This window comes from Peromyscus leucopus, chromosome 2 (assembly GCF_004664715.2).
Source record: "Peromyscus leucopus breed LL Stock chromosome 2, UCI_PerLeu_2.1, whole genome shotgun sequence".
Taxonomy (NCBI): Eukaryota; Metazoa; Chordata; class Mammalia; order Rodentia; family Cricetidae; genus Peromyscus; species Peromyscus leucopus.
In genome coordinates, this window is record NC_051064.1 from 28,198,746 (window position 1) to 28,219,302 (window position 20,557).

General features: G+C 38.2%; 1 protein-coding gene across 1 annotated transcript in view; it reads left to right on the top strand.

The window, feature by feature from the left end:
* The first annotated feature begins 10,261 nt into the window (after nucleotides 1-10,261).
* The window catches only part of LOC114709682 (zinc finger protein 106-like), a 37,287-nt gene continuing 26,991 nt past the window's right edge, over nucleotides 10,262-20,557 (top strand). Inside the window, exon 1 of the mRNA XM_037203319.1 lies at nucleotides 10,262-10,384. Coding sequence (XP_037059214.1) covers nucleotides 10,262-10,384 — 123 coding nt within the window. The remainder of the gene's footprint in view (nucleotides 10,385-20,557) is intronic.

Consider the following 20,557-nt stretch of genomic DNA (forward strand, 5'->3'; position numbering starts at 1 on the left):
AGGATGATATGCACAATACTGGAGGAGAAAAGTAATCCTCAACCTAAGTAGGCTATGAACCACAAGACATGCATCATAGAAGTAGTCGTCGACTTTCTGAGTGGACTTAAAACTCACTCCACAAGATGAAAACCATACCTGGCACTATTATTTGGTCAAGAGCCTGTGGCTAGACAGGGCATAGTCCCTAGGGGAGAATATACTGCTACTAGTCTACTAGATGAGTGTAGTATTAAACAGACTTCTAATGTCTTATCATTATATCCATAAATCAATACATATCCAATAATAATAATAATAATAATAATAATAATAATAATAATAACATTTGAAATCAAACGCCAAAAAAAAAAACCCAATCACAAGCCTGTAAAATATCTGCTGGAATGTAAAAACAATAAAATTAATCTACTAGGCTGAAGAGAAAACCAACAAAACAGGACATTTGCAAATTAAAAAATGGAATCTTGAAAATTGAAGCCTAGTTCTTTACAGATATATCAGCAAATTACGTTGAAAAGACAACTTTTTAACCAAAGTATACATAAGAAAAAATTTACAGAATGCAGTAGAAAAAAAAAGAAAATGATATGTGTTGATTTTAAGATTTTAAGAAGAAGAAATGACAATCGTACTGACCTGGCTAGTTTTATGTTAACTGGACAGAAGCTAGAATCATCAGAAAGGAACTTCAATTGAAACAATGCCTCCATAAGGTTGGGCTATAAGCAATCTTGTAGGGCATTTTCTTAATTTGTTGAAGATAGAGGGAACCCAGTTCATTGTGTGTGGTGTCATCCCTGGGGTGGTGGTCCTGGGTTCTATACCAAAGGATGAGAAAACCATGTAAAGCAAACCAGTAAACATCACCCCTCCAGGGCCTCTGAATAAGCTCCTGCCTCTAGGTTCCTGCATCTGATGATGAACAGTGATATGGAAGTATAAGCCAAATAAACCCTTTCTCCTCCACTTGCTTTTTGGTCATGGTGCTTCATCACAGCAAAAGAAACCCTAACTAAGACAGTAACATATCCATCTGAATTGATAGAGAGAATATACAAATTGTACAGAGACAGTATCAGAAGAGTTAATGATTGAGAAGTTTCCAGAAATGCTGATCCCGCTGCTGACTTCTAAATTTCCGGAGGATCAACAAATCTCTAATTGGATACATTAAAGTAAATTAACATCATAAAGACAATGTAGTAAAACTATGAAATACAAAGATCATGAAGAACTTGAAAACAGCTTGAGAGAAAATTACTGTCAAATGCAGTGAGTAAACACATGAAGATGGGGTCTATGAGGGTAATCTTAGTTGTCAACTTGACTGCTTTTGTAATCAACTAAAACCCAAATAGCTGAGCATACTTGTGAAGGATTTTCTTGATTGGATCATTTGAAATGGGAAGACCCATCCCAAAGCAGGCCACAGCTTCTGTAAGTAACCTACATGAAAGAAAATGGAAGAATGAACTTTTGCTTCTTGTCTGCTTACCCTGACTCTTACTAGCAAGCCCTTAGGAATTTGTTTGCTGGTGTTAGAAGCTACTTCTTCCAGATTCCAACAGAGAGTGGGGATAAGCAGCTCTCTAGGAACTCTTTGCGAGTCCAGAATCAGATTGGGACTTCAGATATATGCAATCACTTGGACTGAACAACTTTCAGATCCTTGTCTTTTCTAGCAGGAAGCATCCATTGGTGAACTACTCAGACCACAGCCTATAACCTCTCTAATAAAATAAATATATATATACATATAAATGAGATGGGCCTTCACACATTATTATTGTTAATCAAGAAAATATCCCCACAGAACTGACTCTAGTCAGTTCCCCTATTGAGATTTTCTCTTCCTGATATGTCTACATTTGTGTCAACCAACAAAACCCAGAGGAGGCAGTTTCCAAATGCTGTTGAAGAGTTTGGCCTTCAGGACTCCCAGGAGAAATGCAATAAAGGTGCCCAAAGCCTAGACCCAGACAGAGTGTCATGATAGTATTATTGGCTCAGCTAATTATGAAACTTAGTTGTTTTTGATATCTTCAATTAAATTTCATCAATTTAGCTAAAGAGTTTTCCTCTCTGGGGGAGAACTGTTGCATAATCCCAAGACAAAAGGGCTGGATGGTTCAATTTAAGTTAAACCACATAAGATTATACTCTGAACATTTTTATATTGGAATTCCTTAACAAGTGTGTAACTAGTTGTTAAAAAACCTTGCTATTAAATTATGTGTCATGTTAAAAGTAAAACAAACAACAATGAGAGCAGCAGCGGTATCCATGGCTGTATGGATTTATATCCTCAGCTTTATTCCAGGAATCAACATGTCTGTTTTCAAGTCAATGCCATGCTGTTTTTACAATTGTAACTCTACAGTATAAGTTAAAATCAGAGGGAGTGATACTTTTAGCAATTCTTTTATTTCCTAGTATTATTTTGGGTATCCTGGTATTTGTGTGTGTGTGTGTGTGTGTGTGTGTGTTTCTAAGTGAAATTTAAGATTTTTTCACTCTCTGTGAAGAATTGAGGTAGAATTTTGATTGTGGTTGTGTTTAATCTGTAGAATTATTATTTACCCTGCTCATATGTGATAATTTAACATACATTTTATAGGTTTGCCCATGGTAAAAGTATAATTCAGTGGCATTGAGCATATTGACAGGGCTGTGCAGACATTAACACCGCTTCCTGAACTTCCATCATCTCAGACATAAGCACTGTGTCCATTTGACACTCTTCTGTTCTCCCATTCCTTCAGTACTTGGTAATCTCCAATCTACTTTCTATCAGATCAGTTCTGGACTTTTCTTGTAAATTAAAAATTTAAATTATTTGTCTTTTCTCACTATTCATAAAGAATCAGTGATTCTGAGAACTATGGGAAATGGGAAGCTTAGAGTGTGGAAAATGTTCTTCCCCAGGGAAGAGCCCCTCAATTAGTTTTCCAATACCAAATGATCACCTCTAAGATCATATACATATAGGTAACATTATGCAACCTAAGCAGGTTGTATCCTTAATCAACAATTTAAGAAAACAAGGGCATGAAGTTGAGAGAAAGCAAAGGTTTGAGAAAGGAAAGGGAAAGGAGAAAATAATGTAATTATACTTTCAAAAGTAAAAAAAAAAATGTCCAAAATATATTTCAATGTCAATCTATGTTGTTCAATGTATTAGAAACTCATTCCTGTTTTCCAGGCTGACCAATATCCCATGTTATTTTAAGAACATATTTGATTTCTTACCAAGCACATTTTACACCTTTAAAAAAAATCTATGTTTATCTCATAATTAAATAGAAAAATCAGCTATAGAAACAGTTTAAAATGAAGAAAAGATTGTTGCATAAGAGCATAGGAATGAAGGCTAAGAGGGTAAGAGTAAGTACAAGTCTTTACATGTTGCTTGACTGCTTGGAATCATTGTGTCCAAGTAAAGAGTGAGTGAATGTGTGAATTAAAACATTAAATGAACAAGTTTCTGAACATAAATGACACATAGGCCCTCCAGGAAGTTGCAGTCTTTCTTGTCAACAAGATCATGGAGATGGAGTCTTACTGAGCCTGGGCTCCTGTCTGTGAGAGGAGAGAGAATGGACAAGTGAGCAGAAGCCAAGCTTGAACGGCTCTGTCCTGGTGCTGTGACCTTCAACCATTTCTCTTGTTTTGAAAGAATTCTTGGAAACTGAGAATTTTCATCACATTTACCATTATCTTTCTGGAGCTCTATTCCTAGGTCAGGACAAGCTCACAGAAACATGATTTTCCAATATAAAATAACTGTATTTATGAGTAATGGAGATCAATAGGAAGACTTAGAAAAATGTAAATATCCTAGGAAAATTATTTCAGGAAAGCTAACATTGCTTTCTTTGCTTTTCATTCTAACTGTTTTTGTGATTCTTATTTGCCTGGAGTGAAATCTTTGGAAAGAGACTTGAGAAGACTTTTTTTCTTAGCTCAGTGTTATTGTCAGGTAATAGGAATGGATAGACTCCTCAGAAAAAGTTAGCAGGTTAAAAACTTATCATTGTCTAGTTAGGGTTGTTACTGCTGTGATGAAACAGCAAAAGCAAAAACAACTTGGGAAGCAAGGGTTGATTTGGCTTACATATCCTGAATCATAATCCACTGAGAGAAGCCAAGGCAGGAACTCAGGCAGGGCAGGAACCTGGGGGCAGTAGCCATTGCAGAGTCAGTGGAGGGCTACTTCTTACTGGCTTGCTCCTCATGGCTTGCTCAGCTCTCTTTCTTATGGAACCCAGGACCATCAACCCAGAGATGGGACCACCTACAATTGCCTGAGCCCTCCCCCAATAATCACTAATTAAAAAATGCCCCAGAGCAGTGGTTCTCAACATAACTAATACTGAAACCCTTTAATACATACAGCTCCTCATGTTGTGGTGACCCCAAACCATAAAATTATTTCCATTTCTACTGCATAACCAACTTTGCTACTTCTATGAATCATAATGTAAATATCTATGTTTTCTGGTATCAGGTAGTATTAGGCTACCCCTGTAAAAGGGTCAGTCCCCAAGGTGGTCTCAACCCATAGGATGAGAACCACTGCCACACAGGTTTGCTGACAGCATGATCTTATGGAGGTATTTTCTCAGGTGAGGCTTCCTCCTCTCCAGTGACTCTAGCCAGCACAATCATGAAGAAACAATGTATCATGCTCACTTGTTGGACTATCTTTGGACCTTCAGCCCACAAATAATAACCTAGATACCTTTTATCAATTATGAAATCTTAGCCTTAGCTTTTCCCCAACTAGCTCTTATAACTAAATTAACCTATATATTTTAATCTGTATTCTGTCACGTGGCTCAGTTACCTCTTCTTAGTATGACACATCCAACTTGCTCCCAGTCTGCTGTTGAAATCACATGCTTAGATTTCTCCTCTTCTTTCTCTCTCTCTTTGGAAATCCTACAATCCTCTCCTGTCTAGCTATTGGCCATTCAGCTTTTTATTACAGCAGTCACAGCAACACATCTTCATATAGTGTACAAATTTTCTGCAACATGACAACATGAGCAATGGTGGATCACAGAACTGAAGTTGGCTGATGAAACTCATCTCCCCCTCAGAACTCTTTACTCAATATCTGCTTTAATTTCAAGAGTGAAATTAGTGGTTATTGGAGGAGCAGCAATGACTATATCCTACAGTCATTTGAATGTCATATGTATATAATTTTGTGGATTCAGTAGCACAAATCCTGCCTCCTTTAGTCTTAATGGTATACATAGAGGATGATGTATTATATAATCCCATTCCTAATGGTCCGGCTGGCACTGGCTTTCAGCTGCCTAGCATTCTTTTTGAGGAATCAGTCTTCTTTCTGTGGCAAGTTCTTCTAACCTCTCACTCTCCTTTGGCTGGGGCAATGCTATGGATTGCAGCAGAGTTAGTGCCTGGACTTGAACCTTGGCTGATGATGACACTTGAAAATGTTACCATTAGTTTGTTTGGTTTGGATACAGTTTGAGCATGCCTCCAAAGTTCACATGCTGGACTAAGGTATTGGAGGGGGGTAAAAGCATAAAGTGGTGCTTGATAGACCTAAGCCATAGGGTGATGCACTCAGAAGACATTCATGCTAATTTCTATAGTGAATTATGCAATGGCAGGGCCTGGCCTCTGGCTTACTGTGTTTTCCTATCTTGCTATATGCCCTCCTCTGTACATACTCTTATCACTGTGATGCCATTTACCATGAGGTTTTAGCCAGAGTTGAAATATATGGGGCTATACAATCATGGGATTTAAGCTGCCAAAGCTAATGAGCTAAGTAAATTTCTTCATAAATTACTTAGACTCAAATATTTTATTACTGCAACTTAAAATGAACTAATACAAAGCTTAATCCCCCACTGCATATGCCAACTAGATTTCTATCTGTTGAGTTCTAGTAAGCTGTCTATGCCTCTCCCTATCATTTCTTTAATATCAGCTTTTAATATGTATGAGATATGAATGGGAATTTTTAAGGAAGAGGGGCAATTCTTTTTCTGTGTTTTTAGAAATTACTTTGACAATTGTGTGGAATCAAAGACCAAGCAAATGAAAGAGCAACAGTTGTGTAGTCTTAGTGTGCTATAACAAGGGAGTTAGCCACTGTTACTGGAATTTAGTCTAAGACTCAAAGACAGGAAGAGAGGGAAAGATTATATTAGAGGAGAGAAACATTCTTTCCTGAGTGTGTGCTACTGGCCTGTAACCAGAGGTAAGGCATTGTATAGAACAAGTTAGGAGTATAGGCAGTAGTTGGTTCTTTCTGGTTGGTATGAAACAGGTAGAAATGAATAAAAAAGAGGTGGAAGCGTCTAGTACCATTCCTGAGTATTTTCCTGAATAAATCTAAGTCAGTACATGACAAAGATGTCATTACAGCCATGTATATTATGGTAATATTTATTATAGCCATTTATGAAACCAGTTTAGATGCCCATCAAGAGATGAATGGCTAAAGAATATGAAACTGTAGACATTAGTGAAGAATAACAAGGCTGGAGATACGGCTCAGCAGTTAAGAGAAATTGCTTCTCTTGTAGAGGACTAGAGTTTGATTCCTAGCACCCACTTCAGGCTTCTCACAAGCACTCTACCTCCAGAGGACCTGATGCCTGCTTCTTTCCTCCACCGGCAGCTGGTATGCATGCATGTGTGTGCACATAGGCGCACACACACACACACACACACACACACACACACACACACTTACACACACATATAAATTTAAAACTCTTCAAAAAATTTCTGTTATTTATAGGAAAATTGTGTGGTTAAAAAACGTTGTCATTCTAAATATATTAGGCTCAGAAAGACAAGGATCACATGTGGTCTCCTAATCCAGATGTATCATACAAAAACAGAAAGAGGTCTATTTTCAGAGAAAAATGGGACTAGTAATAAAAAGCATGAGTGAACAGGAGATAATAAGGGGATAAATGTGAGCAAATACACATGTGTGAAACAATGCTTACAACATCTCCAGTGCCAATTTAAAGAGAAGACCCAATTTAACTATTTAACCCCAGGCCTTCAAATACCTTTGCTCTAAATTCTTTCAAAGCCCAACAGTGCAAAGGGGGCCAAAGATGTCCCATAGGTTGTCAGACACTATGTCACTCACTCTTCTCTGAGCTGCTCTTGCTGAAATATTAATTAGATTTATCTTCACGGATCCCTGGTGCAATTGGCACAGCTGGCAGGCAAAGCACAGCAGGACTGAGGTTCTGTTCCAGTGCAGATCTGTGCTCTCAGGGGTGCAAACCTGTGTTCTCAGGGGAGGCTAGCTGGGACTGCTTCCGAGTCTTTGGAAAGTTTCAAAGGATTCCTATAAACAAGCAAATACATGTGTGTGGATGTGTACCATCTCCAACCCCTGTGATCTCACAACCATAGTTCCAGGAGACTCTGAATCTTCACTGGATGTCATGATTACCTTCCAGAACCCTGATAGCTCAGACATGCAGGTTTCAGAATATGTGTCAATTAAGACTAGCCGGTGTTGTTTCCCTTCAGAATTTGTGTGGCTTCACGAATATTTGACTTAAGAGCTTAAGTTCTCTTGGTTCTGAATGTTCTATTCCCATATATAACGTGACCATAATACTTAGATAGTGACTATGCACACCCTCTCTTTATCATTTACAGTATCTTAGGTTTGCCCTATAAATATTTAGGTGAATCATATATAAAATACTGTTATTGAGATATAGACATGTTTTCTGTAATGCACACAAAAAGAACTATCACATAGAAGTAGAAAATTCTTTATTAGACATTGAAGCGAGAGTAATTCAGATCCAGGTTACTTAGAATACCTATACAATATAAATGCTACATAAATAGTTCTTACACTATTGTTTAGAGAACAATGACAAGAAAGACCTGCATTTGTTTAGCAGAGAAACAATTTTTTTCCCAAATATTTTCAGTGTGTGTTTTTTGAAGTCACATATGTATAACCTATAGACACTGAGAGGCTAATGTATTTATCTTATTATTCATACACACAATACACTCTTCAAAGAATATCCTGTAAACTTGTTCCCTAACCACGTCTTGGAACACCGGTAACATGTGTATGATACATTCTCAGGGATCTTAGTGTGGCAGAGGTGAGGGCCACACTTTAATGCCATCCTGCTAATTCTGGGAGGAGGCCACTGACTTGAGAGACATGCACCTGTAAATCATAGTCAAGATAGAAAGCTATTTTTGCAATGTTCCAAGGTTCTATATCCTACTGTGGCCAATCAGCCTAGATTCTGACAAGTACTGTAAAGACTATTGTGTACTAATGGATTTTAGAGTGTGAAAGTAGTTATATAGTTTATAAATTACAGCAGACTCAGTCACTTATTGGCCTATCATATGGTGTGACCTACTGTAAAAATGAAGGATTGAGATGAACACGTCAATGAGAAAACAGATTTACGATGTAGTCAGGATGTTTGCTTACAACACCCAGCTCTTCACACATCTCCAACATGGAGGTCAGTCTCTCATGGGATGCAGAACAGAATGTTTAATATTGTTTTCTGGTAAATTTACACCTCTCCCCATCTCCTGTTCATTATGTCTAATTTCCTGCATATTTTATCTGGAAGCCACACTGAACTCTGAGCCTTGCTTGAATGCACTCCCCCAGTATTCTTGAGTGTCCCTTCACTCTGCATGTGAAATTTCTGCTTCTATTTATAGTGTCCACATTTTAAAATTATACCCCATTTAAACATTTTTTAGCACACCTTTAAGTGAAGCTTTCATAGGCCCAGTGTCCCTTTGGCATGTCCTTTTGGCATTTATGATGGATTAGGTCTTCTCTGTAAATCTTTGTTTCAATCATATCATATAAAGTAGAGTTATTAAAGAAGCATAAACATGCGTTCTAAGCACTGATACAAATAAAGGAAAGCCTTAACCCAATTGTAAGGAAAGGCAGTTTAAAGCATTTCAACTTGCAGCCTATCATAATGTCATCTTTAGTGTACGGTGTTAAATGTCATATTTTTAAACAATAGTGATTTTGATTAGCAATGTATTTTAGCTAAAGTGATTGACGATTAATTTGCTTTTAATACTGAACAAAATATTCTCAACAAATAAGTACTTCCACCGATTTACATTCGTATGTTGTTTGGGAAGTCTCTTTTAAACACATCCTACAACTTCACACACAGGGAGAATGCATCCTTCCCTTAGGATTTTATGTTTCTTCAATATTTTAGCTCGGTTTTTCAATTTAAATTATTTCAACATTTCTAAATGAAGATGAGTTACACCACTACATTATACTTGTTGGCCCTATAGGCCTTTTATTTATTTTACACATATCTGACTAATTTATTTTCAATTGGTATATATTAATTATATGTAGTGATGGGATTCACAAAGACATCTAGGTATATCTTACACTTCTGCCACATCTATCTCCCACTCCCTCTCTTTTCTCTACCTTTCCTTTTTGTGTTATACCCTTTCCTTCCTACAGATACTATGACTTCTATCTAGTATTATATGTAGAAGTTGTTAGATATAAATATCCATTTTTTTCTACATTTTCTAATTTATTGGAATATAGATTTTCAAAGAATTTCTTAATAATCTTCTGAATTTAATTGTTATCTATTTTTTCATTTTTATTGATAGTAGATTCTTTTCTCATACAATATATCATGATTATAGTTTCTCCTCACTCTACTTCCAATTACCCCCACCTCCCCTGCCCTCTTGATCCACTCCCTTTCTGCCTCTCACTAGAACACAATAGGCTTTCTGGCCACTTGCCTTGGGTGAGCAGAAGACACTCTGTCCAGTGCCATTAGGCTCAGCAGGGGTGGAGGACATGCACATGCCTGTCCAGTGCCACTGACCTGGGCAGGGAGAAGACCACCACTGGCCTGCCTGGTGCTGCCATTATGGTTAGTGAAGATATGGTGGGGAAATGGGAGAAAGAGGCAGAATGGTTGATGTGATGTTGTGAGAGGCAGATCTGAAGAGGTGAAGGCAATGAGGAATGGGCTGGTGTGGGTGGCCTGCTTGCCACCTAGGGCCAAGGTGGAATCGGGGCCCAGGATGCTCTCAAGGGCCATGTCTGGGTCTGTGTTGATGTCCATGGCTCTTGTTACTGCTGGAGGCTATGTGGATGCCTGTGGTCTGGGCCACTACCTGTGGACATATTGGTGTTTAGTGGCCATGCTGATCTGAGTCACCTGGGCTGTCAACAAGGACCATGGAGACATCTGGGCTGGAGCTGCAGCCGAGGGACATGTCTGGGTGTGTGGCCCTACTGCAGCCAGTGTCTGCATTGATGTCCATGGCTCCTGTTACCACCAAAGGCTCTGCAGATGCTCGGGTCTGGGCCGACACCTGAGGCAGTGTTGGTGTCCAAGGGCCATGGAACTGCTGAAGCCAGGCTAATCTGAGTGGCCTGTGTTGCCATCCAGGGCCATGGTGACATCTAGGCCCAAGCTGCTGCTGAGAGCCAGCCATGTCTGGGTCTGTGGTTCTGCAGCATCTGAAGTCTATGTTGATGTATGTTACTTGTGTTACTACAGGGATCCATGTGTGTTGAAGTCTGAGAGCTGTGCTGAGGCAGCCCCACCCCTCATTGGCCTTGGGAGAGATGACCCTGACCTTGACTGGAGAGCTGGCCTTGTCCCTCAGTAAAACTGGGAAAGTGGCCCCTGATGACCCAGGCAAAGGACAGCTGGCCCCTGCACTTGGGAAAGCTGGTTCCACCCCTCACTATGGGTATATGAGAGCTGGCTCCACCTCCCACCTGGAGGGGGGCGTGTCCCAGCAGCCCAGACTAACTGACTCAACTATCACCTAGGCACCCATTCAGAGCTTTGAGTTCACAAACCCCAACATCTACCCCATCTATGACCTGCTGTAGTGTGTGAAGAAACTGGTCTTATGGAATGATAGCTGCAGTATCTTCATAACTAGGAACAATAGCAGGATATCTAGGAGGAGTTTCAGTGAGGGTCCAGTATTGATGGTGCCAGAAGCTAGCAGCCTTGAATCTCACCAACAACTCATTACACAGTGAACATTTGCAAGTAGAGCTATTTGGACAAAATGGTCTTCTATGTGACATACCACAGCTCCCAGTGCTACTAAGATGAATGAAGAAGTCATGGAAAGGCAGGAAAGATAGAGGAGCAAAGTGTACTTTTTGTTTTGTTTTATTCTTTTTAAAATTATTTTTATTTGTATTTTTTAACTTTTATTTTTATTTCTTTTTAAAATTTTCTTTGTTGGGGGATGCTACAAGAGTGAAAGGCACTAATGGAGGGACTGGGAAATTAGTGGGACTGGGGTGCATGATGTGAAATTCCCCAAGAATCAACAAAAAATAATGTTCAAAAAGAAGAAAGAAAGAAAAGAATAGGCCTTTAAGAGATAACCAAACACGACAAAATAAAATATAATAGATAAAGCAAAACCTATCTTTTTCAAAGTTGGGCATGGTAACCGAAAAAGAGGAGTAGAGTCCCAAAAGAAGGCACACAAGTCAGAGACCCACTTGTCACAGTCAGGAGTCCCAATAACATACTAAGTCACTAGCTATAACATGTATGCAGAACACCTGGTGTAGACCCATATAGGCCTTGTGGTTGCTGCTCTAGTCTTTGTGAGCTCATATGTGCTTTGTTTAGTTAATCAAGAGGGTCTTCTTATCCTAGTGCCCTCCATCCCCTCTGGCTCTTCCGTTCTCTCCACCTCCTCTTCCTCAGGAATCCCTGAGCTCTGAGGGGAAGGATTTGATGAAGACTTTTTCTTCACATAATGTCTTCCTGTGGGTTTCTATATCTTTTCCCTTCTTCTGTCAGAGGAAGCTTCATTGATGATGATTGGATATCTATGAATATAGCAGAGTATTATTAGGAATCATTTTATTGACTTTTTTAGACCTGTAGTGTTTGTAGTTTTATCCTATATTTCTGGGCTATCTAGTCTCTGATTCTTGGTTATCCAAGCAGTGTCAAGTATGGGTTCCTTCTAGTTGGTTGGGTCTTAAGTCAAATTAGACATTGATTAGATATTCCCCACAAGTTCTGTGCCATTATTGCCCTGTCATGCTTTTCAAGCAGGATAGATTATAGGTCAAAGGTTTTGTGGCTCATTTCTCTTTTGGTAGCCAGAGACTAGAATGTAGGGGTGGGACTCCATGTGGGCATCAGCTTGACTTCTCTATGTTTAATGATTTGTATGGATTTTGTCTTCTGCAAGGAGGTCTCACTGTCAGTTTGTAGAAAGCAACCCTTCATCTTAGCAACAAGCTGGGTTGTTGGGATTTCCTTGGGACACCTTGGCCAACAACTCAACTGAATGGAATTCAGTCCCGCCACTGGAAGCTTCCTCTGGCTGCAAAGAATGGCCAGTCGAGACTCTGTACTCCCCATTATTAGGAGTCCTCATTGAAATCACCATCATAGATTCCAGGAAGTTCCACTGCACTAGGAATCCACATCAACTCTAAAAACCCTCCCCAATCCCAGCCATCTCTCCCCATACTTTCTCCACCTTATCCCACCACCTAATCTCCACCCCCTGCTCTCATTTACATCCACCCCCAGGTTGCCCATAAAACCTATTCTAGTCTCCCCTCCCAGGAAGATGCATGCATCATCCTTGACTCCTCCTCTTTACTTAACCTCTCTGGGTCTATAGATTTTATCATTTACTTGACAGCTAATATCGACTTTTAAGTAAGTACATTCCATGATGGTCATTTTGGATCTGGGTTACCTCACTCAGGATGATTTTTTTTTTCTAGTTCCATCCATTTGCCTACAAATTTCATGATGTCATTTTTATTAACAGCTGAGTAATACTCCATTGTGTGAATGTGACACATTTTTGTTATTCATTCCTCTGTTGAGGAACATCTTCTGTTGTTTCCAATTTCTGACTATTATGAATAAACTTGCAATAAACATGGTTGAGCATGTGTCCTTGTGGTAGGATGCAGGGCATTTACTCACCAACCCCACAGCTCCCTAGAGTTTTCTTAATTGCGAGCAGCAGGAAATATTAGATAGAAGGATTTAGATTGTGGAGATAAACAGATAGAAAATAAAGGATAGCCTCGAGAGGGCCTGGAACCTATTCCAACAGGCCCTGACTGTCTCTGCCCCATGGTATTTATTGAGATGCCAAGGGACAGAGCAAAAGACCTCCCCCTAGCACAGCCAAATGCAGACCATTTCAGACACCTGCACTCAGGTCCATGGTCCTAATCATCCTCTCTATGTGGAACTTCTGGGTAAAGCCATGAGGAACCTGAAAACAGGCTCACACAGTAGGATAGAGTGTCCTTTGGATATATGCTCAAGTGAGGTATAGATAGGTCTTGAGGTGGATAGATTCCCAACTTTCTGAGGAACTATTATACTTATTTCCACAGCAGCTGTACAAGCTTGCACTCCCACCAGGAATGGATGAGTGTTTTCCTTGCTCCACATTCTTGCCAGCATGAGTTATCACTGTGTTATTGATCTTAGCTATTCTGACAGGTATAAGGTGGAATCACAAAGTAATTTTGATTTGCATTCCCCTGACAGTTAAGGTGTTAAACATTGCTTTAAGTGTTTCTCAGTCATTTGAGACTCCTCTAATGAGAATTTTCTGTTTAAATCTGTACCCCCTTTTTTGGAATATTTGTTTTTTAATATCAAAATATATATTTATGTACTTTGGATATTAGCCCTTGATCTGGAGTTGGTGAAAATCTTTTCTTATTCTGTAGGTTACTTCTGTGTCTGAATGATAGTGTCCTTTTTGTTACAGAAGAATTTCAGTTTCATGAGGTCCCATTTATTAATTTTTTATCTTAGTGCCTGTGCTATTGGTGCTCTATTGAGAAAATTTTCTTCTGTGCCAATGTGTTCAAGGCTATTTATCACATTCTCCTGTATCCGGTTCAGTGTAGCTGGATTTATGTTGATGTCTCTGATCCACTTAGATTTGAGTTTTGTGTAGGGTGATAAACATGTATTGATTTGCATGCTTCTACATGCCACCATCCAGTTTGATCAGCACCATTTGTTGAAGATGCTGTCTGTTTCTATTGTGCATTTCTGGCTTCTTTATAAAAATAATCACGTGTCTGTAAGTATGTGAATTTATATCTAGGTTTTCAATTTGATTCAATTTATCAATATGTCTGTTTTTATGCCATTATCATGCAGTTTTTATTACTATAGTTCTGTAGTACAACTTGAAATAGGGAATGGCGGGATTTCAAAAGTCCTTTTATTGCTTAGGACTGTTTTAGCTATTTTGGGTTTTTTCTTTCTTTCTGTCTTTCCACATGAATTTGAGAATAGACTGTTCAAGGTCTGTGAAGAATTGTGTTGGAATTTTGATGGGGATTGCATTGAATCTGTAGATTTCTTTGGGTAAGTTGGCCATTTTTACTATGTTAACCCTACTGATCTTTGAACATGGGAGATCTTTCCATCTTCTGATATCTTCTTTAATTTTTTTCTTAAAAGACTTGAAGTTTTTGTCATAAAAATGTTCACTTGCTTCTTTAGAGTTACTCCAAGATATTTTGTTACTTGAGGCTATCATGAACAGTTTTATTTTCTTGATTTTTTTCTCAATTTATTTTAAATTTGTATATAGGAAGAATATTGATTTTTTTTCTTTTAGTTAATCTTGTATCCAGCCACATTGCTGAAGGAGTTCTCTGGTGAAATCTTTTGGGTCATTTTTGTATAACAACCTGTTATCTACAAATAACAATATATTGACTTCTTTTCCAAATTGTATCCCCTTGATCTCCTTCAGTTGTCTTGTTGATCTATTGAAATCTTTAAATGTTATAGTGAGTAGATATGGAGAGAGTGGACAGCTTTGTCATGTGCCTTACTTGAGTGGAATTGCTTAGAGTTTCTCTCCATTTAATTTGATGTTGGCTATAGGCTTACTGTAAGTTGCCCTTATTATGTTTATATATGTCCTTTGTATCCCTAATATCTCTACGATTTTTATCATAAAGGAATGATGGATTTTATCAAAAGCCTTTTCTGCATCTAATAAGATCATCATGTGTTTGTTTTTTTCTTTTTTGTTTATACAATGGATTACATTTATTAATTTTTGTATATTGAACCATCCATGCATCTGTGAGATGAAGTTACTTGATCATGGTGATGAACTTTTGATGAGTTCTTGGATTTGGTTGGCATGTATTTTATAATTAACATTTTGGCATCTATGCTCATAAGAGAAATTAATCTGTAATTCTCTTTCTTTATTGAGTCTCTATGTGATTTGTGTACCAAGGTAACTGTGGCCTCATAAGTGAATTAGGCTATGTTCTCTCTTTCTATTGTGTGAAATAATTTTGATCTTGATTTAACTTTGGTTAAGTAGTACCTATCAAAGAAATTAGCCATTTCTTTTAGATTTTCCAATTTGGTAGATTACAGTTTTTTGAAGTATGATCTTATGATTCTCTGAATTTTGTTAGTGTCTGTTGTTATTCCCCTTTTCATTTCTGATTTTGTTAATTTGGATATTCTCTCCATGTATTTTGGTTAGTTTGGATAAGGGTTTGTCTATCTTGTTGATTTTCTAAAAGAACCAACTCTTTGTTCTATTGATTATTTGTGTCCTCTTTGTTTCTGTTTTATTGATTTCAGCCCTCAGTTTGATTATTTCCTGCCATCTACTTCTCTTGGGTGTGACTACTTCTTTTTGTTCTAGAGTGTTCAAATGTGCTGATAAGTTGCTAGTGTGAGATTTCTCCTTTTTTATGTAACCACTTAGTTTTTCCTCTTTCCTCTTAATACTACTTTAATTGTGTTCCATATGTTTGGATGTGGTGTGTATTCATTTTCACTTAATTCTAGAAAGTTTTTAATTTCTTTATTTTTGTCTTTACACATTTTTCATTCAGTAGAGAGAGCTGTTCAGTTTTCATGAGCTTGTAAGCTTTCTCTTGTTTCTGTAGTTGTTGATATCCAGCTTTAAGCCATGGTTTTCTGATAGGATGCAGGGAGTTATTTCAGGTTTCTTTTATCTGTTGAAACATGCTTTGTATCCAATATGTGGTAAAGTGAGAACACAGAAAAGTCTGGTCAATAATTTATTAAGGGGTGCAATAGCAAAACAGACTCACAAATATAGAACAAAGTAGACACTGCTGCTGATCCAGTTCCTATTGTCCTGCTGTTCTGCCCTAGGGTGAGGACCAACTAACTACAAGCCACACACTCCCTGCTTGCTCTTGCTCCAACCACCCAGGACAGAGAGTGTACAACCCCATCATCAGTTTTATCTGGTCACATACCCAGAGAAAACCACACCCACAGGGCTAGTCACCCCAAATGTCATTGGCTAAACAGATTGAACTCCCACAACATTTCCTCCTTTTTTCTAATTAAGAAGATTCTAATCCTAAAGTAAAACTATATACAATAAGAAAAACTATCAAGTATTGTCCAGAAGAAAGAAAAGGTAATAACATAAACAAAAATGACTAAAACCAATAAGAACAACATCAAGCAAGAAACATATTCTAGATACCCAGATTATTGGCAAAGTATAGAGACTACTCCAATAGTTGTCCTATCCTGAAGAGGCTAGGTCTTGTACCTAACATGCCCTTAACTAAAATGTGAAAGGATTTTAACTGTAACTATCTAGTCTTCAACTACATCAAAGACATGAGAAAGAAAGTAATATTACTGGGTAAGTAGAAAGTGAAAGCAAGGTACTTCCAAAAGATCCAAGAAATGATAGAAATAGCTAGCTGCCTGGACAGTCATCCAAAGTTTCTCTGCAACATTGGGGCATCTGGCTTTGGCTATTGGCCTAGAATACTGACAGACCATTTTCAGAAGCAGGAAAATTTTAAAGATTGTTCTACCCAGTCCTGGCAATTTTCAGTAGTCACTTTTCCTGTGTCTTACTTGTCTGGATTGAACAGCATGCTTACTGTCAGCAGCAGAGGCAAGGACAATTCTTTGCCCAGTAGGCCAGTATTGCCAAGAAGAAAACTAAATATGGAGTGTCTCCAGTGACCATCATGCTCTCAGGAATAGGTCAGTACTGTCAGAAACAGTTGTGTCTCATGTCAACAGAATTCTGTTATTAAAACATTTAAATGCTATATTCTATAGGTCTTTGAAGTGTTTGAAGATCACCTATCTATATAGAATACATCATCGTCCATCTAGAAAGCCTAACTGGCATAACTATAAGTATGACAAACATGGGTTACTATTAACTTTTAATTCTTTTCTTTTGTTTGGTTGTTTTTTTTTTTTGTTTGTTTTTTACTTAAATTATTTTTCTTTACTTTTACATACCACTCTCTGTTCCCCCTCCCTCTCCTTCTCCCACTCCACCTCATCTTCTCCTACCCCCTCCTCATAGAGGGTAAGACCTCCCTTGGGTAGTCAACATAGCCTGGCATACCAAGTTGGGGCTGGACCTAGTCCCTCCCCGCTGCATCAAGGCTGAGTAAGGCATGGCACCATAGGGAATGGGCTCTAAAAAGCCAATTTGTGCACCTGGAGTAAGTCCTGATCCCATTGCCAGGGGACCCACAAACACATTAAGCCACACAACTTTCACCCACATTCAGAGGGCCTAATGCTATCCCATACAGGCTCCCTAGCTGTCAGTCCAGAGTCCATGAGCTCCCACTAGCTTGGGTCAGCTATCTCTGTGGTTCTTCCCATTATGATCCTGATCCACCTTGCTCCTTTAATCCTTCCTCCCTCTTTTCAACTGAACTTCAGGATCTTGGTCAAGTGCTTGGCTGTAGGTCTCTGCATCTGCTTCCATAAGTCACTGGATGTAGGTTTTATAATGACAATTAGGATAGTCACTTATCTGAGTACAGAGGAAGGCTAGTTCAAGCACCTTACCACCATTGCTATGGGTCTTAGCTAGGGACAATCTTGTGAGTTCCTGGGGTTTTCCTTAGCTGCTGATTTCTCCCCATCCACTTAATGGTACTTTCTGTCAAGATATCTCTTTCATTACTCTCCCTCCCCATCTTTCCCCCAACTTGGCCATCTCGAGATCTCAGGTTCCCACCTCCCTTCCCCTCTATTCCCCATTCCCAGTTTACCCAGAAGATTTTAACCCTTTTCATTTTATCAGGCAATCCATGTGTGTCCATCTTAGTGGCATCCTCTTTACCTAGCTTCTCTGGGGTTGTAGATTGTAACCTGGTTATCCTTTGCTTTGCATCTAATATTCACTTATGAGTGAATAAATACCATATTTGTCTTTCTGGGTCTGGGTTACCTCATTCAGGATGATTTTTTTTCTAGTTCCATCCATTTGCCTACAAATTTCATGATGGCATTGTTTTTACTGCTGAGTAGAACTCCATTGTAAAATTGTACCACATTTTCTTTATCTAATCTTTGGTTGAAGGGCATCTAGGTTATTTCCAGCCTGTGCCTATTATGAATAATGATGATATGAATATAGTTGAGCAAATGACCTTGTGGTGTGGTTGAGCATCTTTTGGGTATATGCCCAGGAATGGTATTGCTGGATCTTGAGGTAGCTTGATTCCCAGTTTCCTGAGATACCACCATACTGATTTCCAGAGTGGCTATATAAGATTATATTTCCACCAGTGGTGGGGGAAGTGTTCCCCTTTTCCACATCCTCTCCAACATAAGCTACCATCAGGGTTTTTGATTTTAGCCATTCTGATAGGTGTGAGATGGTATCTCATAGTTGTTTTGATTTGCATTTCCCTGGTGGTTAAAGATGTTCAATATTTTCTTAAATAGCTTTTGGCCATTTGAGATTCGTCCATAGAGAATTATCTGTTTAGATCTGTAGCCTATTTTTTAATTGGATTATCTGATATTTTGATGTCTAGTTTCTTGAGTTCTTTATATATTTTATAGATCAGCCCTCTGTCAGATGTGGGGTTGATAAAGATTTTTTTCCATTCTGTATGCTGCCTTTTTGTCTTATAGACAGTGTCCTTCATCTTACAGAAGCTTCTCAGTTTCAAGAAGTCCCATATATTAATTGTTAATCTCAGCATCAGTACTAGTGGTGTTATATTTAGGAAGTGGTCTCCTGGGCCAATGTGTTCAAGGCTACTTCCTACTTTCTCTTCTATTGGGTTCAGTGTAACTGGATTTAAGTTGGGGTCTTTGATCCACTTGGACTGGAGTTTTGTGCATGGTGACAGATACAGATCTATTTGCATTCTTCTACATGTAGATACGTAGTTATGCCAGCACTCTTTGTTGAAGATGCTTTCTTTTTCCCACTGTATAATTTTGGCTTCTTGATCAAAAATGAAGTGTTCATAGGTGTGTTGATTAGTATCAGGGTTTTTTATTTGATTCCATTGATCAACATGTCTGTTTTTATGCCAATACCAAGCTGTTTTTATTGTTATAGCTCTATAGTAGAGCTTGAAGTCATGGATGATGATACTTCCAGAAATTCCTTTATTGTACAGGATTGTTTTGGCTATCCTGTTTTTTTTTTTTGTTTTTGTTTTTTGTTTTTTGTTTTTCCATATGAAACTGAGTATTGTTCTTTCCAGGTCTGTGAAGAATTGCATTGGAATTTTCATGGGGATTGCATTGACTCTGTAGATTGCTTTTGGTAAGACTGCCATTTTTACGCTGTTGATCCTACCTATTCAAGAACACAGGAGATCTTTCCATTTCCTGTTATCTTCTTCAATTTCTTTCTTCAAAGACTTAAAGTTCTTGTCATACACGTCTTTCACTTGTTTGGTTAGAGTTACCCCAAGATATTTTATATTATTTGTGGCTATTATAAAGGGTGATGTTTCTCTGCTTTCATTTTTAGCCCATTTATTATTTGTATATTGGAGGGCTAATGATTTGTTTGAGTTAATCCTGTATCTTGCCACATTATTGAAGGTGTTTATCAGGTATAGGGGTTCCTTGGTAGAATTTTTGGAGTCACTTAGTATATTATCATATTATCTGCAAATATTGAAAGTTTGACTTCTTCCTTTCCAATTTGTATCCCTTTGATCTCTTTCTGTTGTCTTAGTGCTCTAGCTAGAATTTCAAGTACTATATTGCATAGGTATGGAGAGAATGGACATCCTTGTCTTGTTCCTGATTTTAGTGGAATCTCTTTGAGTTTCTCTCCATTTAGTTTGATGTAGGTTGTTGTATATTGCCTTTATTATGTTTACTTATGTTTCTTGTATCCTTGATCTCTCCAAGACCTTTTTCATGAAGGGGTGATGGATTTTGTCAAAGGTTTTTTCAACATCTAAAGAGATGATCATGTGTTTTTTTTTCTTTCAGTTTATTTATATGGTGGATTACTTTGACAGATTTTCATATGTTGAACCATCCCTGCATCTCTGGAATGAAGCCTACCTAATCATGGTGGATGATTTTTTTTGATGTATTCTTAGATTCTGTTTGCTAGTATTTTATTGAGAATTTTTACATCAATGTTCACGAGGGAGACTGATCTATAATTCTCTTTCCTAGTTGTCTATGTAGTTTGGGTATCAGGGTAACTGTAG